The 8,296-nt window shown below is 47.6% G+C and overlaps 1 protein-coding gene across 1 annotated transcript; it reads right to left on the bottom strand.

The window, feature by feature from the left end:
- Positions 1 to 3,499: 3,499 nt before the first annotated feature.
- Positions 3,500 to 5,206, bottom strand: LOC135830578 (piggyBac transposable element-derived protein 4-like). The gene is made up of 2 exons (XM_065342815.1): positions 4,885 to 5,206; positions 3,500 to 4,728 (listed from the first exon to the last, which is right to left on the bottom strand). Exons 1-2 carry the CDS (start codon positions 5,204 to 5,206, stop codon positions 3,500 to 3,502), a joined length of 1,551 nt encoding a protein of 516 aa, XP_065198887.1.
- Positions 5,207 to 8,296: the final 3,090 nt, after the last annotated feature.

Raw genomic sequence — 8,296 nt, 5'->3', positions numbered from 1 at the left:
TGACTGGAAGAAAATCGTGAGGTAGATGGAATCTAGGCTGCCGAGAGGAAGTAAACAAAGATGGCTGACCACAAACAGCTGGCCACGACATTCAAATTGTGTTTTCAAATTCAAGATCATAACGTGAAGCAACTTGGAAGAATTAGTATGTATGCGAAGTGTATCGGGGGATTCATGCAGGGCGATAGTGCGGGTTCGAATCCAAGGTTATGTCTTAAAATAATAGGAGAAATGAAAAATTCAAAAAAACATCCCCCATGCATTTTTTGCCCAGGTCATCAAGGCAAAAAAAGCATAGCGTAGGGCCCTGAGCTTCCAAGCTCTCTCGTCCACGGTTTTACAAGAATAACCCTTCCCCACCGGCAAATAGACAATGAGAGGACATTAGACCCACAATAGAGAACAAGGTGAAGGTGGTTGCTACAGAGCAGCCATGTTGCTGAGTCGGCAGCAACTCCACTGGACATTGGCATCAGAATAAGGATGCCACAAGATTACCAGAAAAGTGGAGAAGAAATAGAACTATAGACGAAGATCCCCCCCCCCCCCCCCCAATGATAATAATTATACAAGAGATTTGATTCGGGATCGTCATCTAATTCTCGGCAATCGGCGTAAGAGTTACTTCCAGGCGCCTAAATTGTCCAAACTTTCAGCGTGTTTTGGCCACTGCACTAGTAGCACTTTAACCCTTTCAGTGCCAAGGACGATATAACTTGTTCTACAGACCCCCACACGATTGGCCAAGAACGAGATATCTCGTCCTCGTAGTGCGCACTTCTATATCTCACCGGCCATGCTCTACAATCTAGCTTGGCCGATTGTGGCTCTTCGCGGGGAAACTAGGGGTTTCCCCTACTGAACAAGACCTCACTCACTGTGTTTGAGAAAGTAAGGGCGCGGGAGCATACATTCAGAGCGCTCGGGCGAAAACATATTTCGATTCAGAAACAATTGGACGGAACATACTTTAGGTCTCTCTAGCTGTCACTCAGACACGGCGAGTCGCCGAATATCGGCTGAAGAGGTGCTCAAGTCCATCATGGACTCGGACATTGATGACTGGAGCTGCGAAAGTGAAGGCGATGACTCGGATGCGGACATAGCCGTCAGCGATCGTGACGGAACAAATCTCGCGGACAAGTCCGCCGTGGTCGATGTCGTACCAACTGCCTTGGTCGCCTTGGACGGCCCTGACGATATAGGAGATGTCGATGTCGAGTTTGAGCAGACCGCAGGACAACAAGTTGGTTTGAGGTGATACGACTAATTTAAAGAAAATCATGAAAATGGCCCGGCCAACAGCGTACATCTGGCCTGGCACTGAAAGGGTTAACTAGTTGCTGCAACTCCACCACGGTACGTTTTATTTAGTGGCATGGTCGTTGTCTGCATTGGCTTTGAAATTGCTGGTCAAAGACTAAAACATGCTAGCGCTCAATCCTTAAAAGTGGCGTGTCCAGGATTTTGCTGAGGGGGGGGGGGTGCGGCCGGGATATGGGGTGGGGGTAGATGACATCATGCTACTGCCCCAGGTCAGCGATTTTTAAAAGCCGATGTCAAGGAGCCGTAAATCTCACACACCACGAGCAGTATTTCTGTACATGCAGCAATATTGTACATAATCATCGTCAGGGGCAACGTCGGAAGGTATTTTAGTTAGGTACGGGCAACCACGTCAAGTACAATTTACTCGTGGAGTTGGTGGCTCCTCTGAATATTTCCAAACTTTAGAGCACAAATCAGTGCCTTTTGTTTATTCCCAGGGTAGAGCTACCATGCCCGGGACAAATAGTGGTACGGTCAATACCGTTTGTAGTGACCGTAGCGTGTCCGACGCCCCTGATTGTAAACTGTTACTTCCAATTTACCATTATAATGTGAGCGAAGCAATTTATGCGAGTCTAACGATTTCTCACTGCTCACAGCATTTTTTACATAGGCAGTGGTACCATGTCCACTTGTCACCGTGCGCTGTTCTTCATCATGTTCTGGCTGCTCGCTGATAACAGGTGCTTCCACGTCTGGCGGAGTGTGACTGTCAGTCCGCTCCGAAAGTTCAACTGGAATAACAGCGACTTGAACTTCATTACTCCCACTGTTTCCTGTTGGAGCGGCAGCAAGAGTTGCGCCGCCACAGGTACGCTTTGCAAAAAAAACATCCAGGGCTCTGCTGGCTAGAGCTTGGCCTTATGGGATGTCGCTGAGACATCGAAGAAAAGTCTTCGAGTCAACCAAAACACGATTTGAACGAGGATGATTGCCTGGACCCTTGGCATTCGAATCGTGTTTTGGTTGACTCGAAGACTTTTCTTCAATGTTTGTACGATGTTTGTACGTTGAAGACGCGTCGAGCGCGTCCCGGGATCCCCACAGGGAACAGTACAGTGTACACAGTCAGGTCACCGTGTTTCTGTAGCCGTGCAAGCTCACTGTACTATGTAGACTGTAGGTTGTAGATCTACAATCAACACCAGCTCGAGCACCGTAGATCTACCGTGCAACCGCTTTTGGACGATCGTTTCAAGCTGCGCGTGCGCGACCCGAGCCTAGCTAGCCCTGCCTTTAATTTTTCGAAATCTGGGTCGAAACTTTTGAGGGGGGGGGGGTGCCCCCCGCCCCCCCCCCCCCCCCTTAACCTTTTGAGTCCGGGCCCATTGAAAACCTCTGCCACGCAGTACAAAAATGACAAAATTTTAAATTCACTCTATGTGAGCAAACTTGATTTCAAACGATTCTTTCATGTATCCTGAGCACAGAACTGATTTTGTTTTGGAAATACAACAAAAATTACAAAAGTTATGACCGTTTTCAGAAAGGTAGTTTTACGCTAATTTGGCGTTATATTTACAATATATACAGTATGTACATGATAACAGTGAACTGCTGTGCTCCTTTGCTCCAGCACCATCAAATTTGGCCATAGTCATACTCGGTGTGGTAGATTCCAAAGCAAGGCACTGAACACAGGCCTGGCTGCCCCGGACATGACATGCAGCACTCACGGCTCTCCCTGCGCCTGCCTCTCGCCCAGCAAACGACGCACCGCTTCAGCGGCTTTTCCTTCTTGGGTGTTGGTGGGACAAATGCTGGATGGTGACGGCCAGTCAACCTGCTTGGGCTTTGGTGGTGAGTCTGTGTGCGAGTCGGTGCTGCTGCAACAACATCAGGATGGCGTCCTGGGGCAGCTGGGCATACTTGGGCTGGCTCCGCAATCTCTGCCGCTGCTGGTAGCGGTTCAACTACTGCTGCTGCTGTCGCTGCTGCCGGATGAGGTTCCGTTGGCTCAGCTGGAGCTGGTCCGGATGCTGTTGCTGTTGGTACTGCTGCTGGTGCTTCTGCTGCTGCAGGTGCTGCTGCTGCTGCTGCCGCTGTTGGCGCTGCTGCTGCAGGTGCTGCTGCTGCCGCTGTTGGCGCTGCTGCTGTTGGTGCTGCTGCATCTAGATGTCGTCCCTTGACACCTTCGGCCAACAGCTCACTCATCGCAATTCGAATAAAATCATAGTGTTTTCGCTTGCCGCCAGCTTTCTGGTACAAGATGAACGCGTTCAGTAGCCCTTCCTCCAGGATATGTGTGCCGAGCTTTTTGTACCACTTGGTGGATTTGCGTGCAGCAGTGTAGTTTGAGAGCATGGCGTCGTTCCGGTCCACACCACCCCATGTACCGGTTGTAGTCATGGACTACCTGTAGCTTCTTGACAGCCTTTCCTTCTCGATCACGCTTGCCAGTTGGCACAGCATTGGCACGGTGCAAAGTGGAGAGGAACATGACTTCCTTTGTGTCCTGAAGCTTTACGACAAGCGCTCCTTGCGAGCTACGGTAAGTGTATTCTGATTTCTTCAGCTGCTTATAGCCAGTCAGTCGCTTCGGCAAACCAACCCGGTTTTTGCGGATGGTGCCGCATACACCGGTCTGGTGCTGACTGAGGTACTTGGCGAGTGGCAGGCTGGAATACCAATTGTCCACATACAGGTGGTGTCCCTGATTCTCAAGTGGAATCATCAGCTTCGCGACGACAGCGCCCGATGCTCCCAGCTGCTTCACCATGTCCGGGCTGAGATTGACATTATCTTTGCCGACGTACACAATGAAGTTATACATATATCCAGAATCCTCGCACAGGGCAAAAATCTTGATACCAAATCGAGCACGCTTAGATGGAATAAATTGGCGAAAGCTCAGTCGGCCCTTCCACGCCACCAATTCCTCGTCGATGCAGATGGTTTTGCGTGGCGTGTACACTGCCTGAAAACGATCGATAAACAGATCTAACAGGCGGCGAATTTTCCGTAGCTTGTCAGCTTCGTCCGGTGCAGCGTTGTCCGAGAAATGCAGAAACATGAGGATACTCATGAATCTGTCCCGCTTCATGGCAGCCGAGAACGATGGCGTGGAAATCAGTGCATCCTTACTCCAGTACTGGTCCAGTGCTGGCTTCCAGAGAATGCCTGTCGTCAGATAGAGCGCCAGGAAGATCTTCATTTCGGACATGGTCACCGGCTTCCAGCTCCGAGCAAGGGCGCGCGGTGCCAGGGTTTCCAGATTAGCGTCTATGTACCGTCGGGCAAAGCGATTGGTCTCGTCAACAAGTAGACTCCACATAGCATCGGTGAAGTACAAGCGCACATACTCGTATGGAGTCGCATCGTCAGGCATTTCCACTTGCATGCCAGGTGTGCCAGTGAACTGAGGTAGCAGAGGTGTGTTATCTTCTTTTTTCCAAATACCTACATGTGTGGCACATATGTAAAGAGATACCTAAATATACCATAGTGTAGTCTGTAGCCAGTACACGCATTGCACATCAAGTCGTGATAATTTTCAAATTTTCAAATTTTCACATTGCAAATATTTATTCTCCAAGTCGTCAAATTTATTCTTACCTTCAGAACCATCGTCATGGGCGCTCAGATTCTCGGTGGCAAGGACATGGCTCTTGCATGAAAGGTCCTCGTCGCTCTCAATCTCCCCGCTCGCGGCACTGGCAGCGCCGTCACCTACGTCGTGTTGATCGCGCTCGTCGCCGTGCGTCACACCAATATCGTCAGGCGAACCAGGTATCGATACGAGATCCGGGAGCGACTCCTCGTCACTCCCGTCGCCAGAATCGAAGCTATCATCCCCTGACCACGGCTCGACATCGCTGTCAGGATCCATGAAAACCTCCTGGAGGGCCTCTTCCGCGGCAAACCTACGACGAGCCATCTCTACAGATCGGCCAAGCCAAATTTCAATTTTTTGAAATGTATGCACGCGCATGTAACTCCAGTTCAAACTTACGGAGCGACTCGCAGTTTTTTTTATACTGTACTCGTACATACTAGGAGTCCACTGTGCAGCGGTACAGCTTAGATCGACGCCACGGAAGAACAGCATAATCGATGTAGTACCGTACAGACTCGTGACGTTCTAGAACGTCACGCGTGTCACAGTGGCAGTGGTCATGACGTGTCAGAACGTCACGCGTGCTCAAAGGGTTAACCCGCCACTGGTTAAGGTCCCTCGTCCAATTTTTATCCTACAGCATCAAAATATCCTATGACAAATGACAAATTCGCTGTAGTCATAGAATTGTTCAACAATCGCATAGCAGCCGTTTTTCCTCATTGAACAGTGTCATCAACAAAAGGACACCTCTCATCAATACAAATAATAACGATCATCAGGCTCTCAGAATTCTGAATGAGGTGACTTTTGAAACGTTATAACCGGATTTTGATGAAATATGTCAAAGTTTCTCTTATCCTTGGCTCTCACTTGAAAGCTGTTGAGAGGGTAACTGGCAGTAGAATAGTAAGTCCGAATAATTTCCCAAGAGTCACCCTGGTCCAAAGGTACAACCTGATAACGATCTGATCAGGACCTTGAGAAGGTCAATTAACAAACACACCACACAGATAGATTACATACCGACACATGTTGGCACAGGTGTGTTTGTGGTTGCATCCATGCAAGTGACAGTGGTGCTGCCAGATAGCAGGTATCCAGTGTTGCATGACGCCGTGTATACAGGAGCAGTACCCGTTATTAAGCCGTTAGCTAGTGTTGGCGCAGGACAACTGTATGCTAGAGATGAGAACAAACACAAATATACAAACACACGAACAACCAGAAAAATACATGAGCCAGAGCACGCTAAAATTGGACCACAGACCAAAAATTTGATGTTCAGTTTTTGTTCAAAAACGATCAAACACACCTCATGTTCACTGTCTAAAGGTTTTAGATTGATCTGACATGTCTAAGTGTTGCTACAATGGTATTATATGCAGCAATGTTGAACTGGCGAAATTATATTTAAAACAATGGGATTGTCATCTTTGTATACAGTTGATATGTCCCTTGGTTCATCCTTTCTGGGTCAGTTTTTCTATAGCATGAGCTGACAGGTACTCCGCCACATCCAAAGTTTCTATAGGCAGCTGAGCTGGGTGTCCGAAATACCTCCTGGTTGGAACACCACTGGAGAACCACCAGCGAAACACGGTCAAAATCTGCAGACGTCCCAAGAAGTTGGTACTCCACATACTCTCCATCGCACTCAAACTGTACTTTCAGATACTGTATACACTGCTGCGCACAGTCTTTCTCAACATACTCAACGTTGCACTCATATTCTCCACACCAAAGCCCATTTGCACACGGTTTTCTCCGGTCGCCAGAGAGTACTGCTTTCGCTGCCTACTGCTTGTTCTAGCGAATGTTCCGCATAAGGGTATTCAAATTATCGACTTCAGGGAGCAGCAGAGCCCATTGATTGTTTTGCACTTGCAACCAATACTGGCATTGTCCCGGATATATGCAGCGATGTCCACACTGGCCAAATCATTGGCCGACTCACCTCCCAAGTCAGTGTTGCATACCGAAATACAGTATACAAACAAACAACATTGTCGATGCCAATCTATTGCCAGGTTGTCATCAGACTAGAAATCCTCGTCACTACAGATCGTGGACCTACCAGCGTTAAATTTTTTACGTTCGATAAAAGTGTCGTCTTCAAAATGACTCTTCGCTGTAGCCATCATCGTCTTACTCCTGTTTCCGATGCAGATACTCAAAATAATTCATCCTGCGCATGGAGTGCGAAGATGTCGTCTTCTTCCGCTCCGCAGGACATTAGGCTCTTCCTTCAATACATTGATGACAATCAATTTTACGCGACTCAGCGCATCATGAAATACAAAATCGAACAAAGAAATTTATTTGCAACAAAGAAATGCATCCGGAACATTCCATTTGACCGAAAAGAGCAACAACAGCGACTCGAGTTGCATGCACTGCACTTCGTATTTTTTCCCGCGAAACTTAAATCTCGATTTTCTCAAACTTTTTCCAAAAAAGCTGTGGTCATGTTTTAGCACGCTCTGGCTCACATAGTGAAGAAAAATACACACACGCGTATGCACACATATGCAGATTCGTTTTCATGAAGATCCAACTCACCTAACCATACATTCAACCGCTAATTTAGGAACCAAAGAAACAAAGTAGTGGGTAATAAAGAAGAAACAGTAAAAAAAAAAAAAAAAAAAAAATTCACGGTTCGCGTGAGACTCGGCCAAAGGCCCAGTTTTCCGCATCCGCAGGAACGCCACCACCCTCTTGGATCAAGGCGCAGATGCAGTAAAAAAAGTTGAAAAAAACATTTTCACTGACTGGAAGTTAATCGTGAGGTAGATGCAATCTAGGCTGCCGAGTAGGAGTAAACAAAGATGGTTGGCCACAAACAGCTGGCCACAACATTCAAATTGTGTTTTCAAATGCAAGATCATAACGTGAAGCAACTTGGAAGAATTAGTATGTATGCGAAGTGTATCGGGGGATTCATGCAGGGCGATAGTGCGGGTTCGAATCCAAGGTTATGTCTTAAAATAATAGGAGAAATGAAAAATTTATAAAATCCCCATGCATTTTTTTGCCTAGGTCATCAAGGCAAAAAAGCATAGCGTAGGGCCCTAAGCTTCCAAGCTCTCTCGTCCACGGTTTTACAAGAATAACCCTTCCCCACCGGCAAATAGACAATGAGAGGACATTAGACCCACAATAGAGAACAAGGTGAAGGTGGTTGCTACAGAGCAGCCATGTTGCTGAGTCGGCAGCAACTCCACTGGACATTGGTATCAGAATAAGGATACCACAAGAGTTCCAGAAAAGTGGAGGAGAAATAGAACTATAGACGAAGATTCTCCCCCCCCCCCCCCCCAACGATAATAATAATACAAGAGATTTGATTCGGGATCGTCATCTAATTCTCAGCAATCGGCGTAAGAGTTACTTCTAGGCGCCTAAATT

This window comes from Sycon ciliatum, unplaced genomic scaffold, assembly GCF_964019385.1.
Source record: "Sycon ciliatum unplaced genomic scaffold, ocSycCili1.1 SCAFFOLD_1338, whole genome shotgun sequence".
NCBI classification, from domain to species: domain Eukaryota; kingdom Metazoa; phylum Porifera; class Calcarea; order Leucosolenida; family Sycettidae; genus Sycon; species Sycon ciliatum.
The sequence above is the reverse complement of the archived record's forward strand: the minus strand, read 5'-3'. Positions and strand labels throughout refer to the sequence as shown.

Coding starts and splice junctions, on each gene's coding strand:
- LOC135830578 (XM_065342815.1), bottom strand. CDS start 5,206: ATGGCTCGTCGTAGGTTTGCCGCGGAAGAGGCCCTCCAGGAGGTTTTC. Junction 4,729..4,884: donor CCATGACGATGGTTCTGAAG/GTAAGAATAAAT, acceptor CCACACATGTAG/GTATTTGGAAAAAAGAAGAT.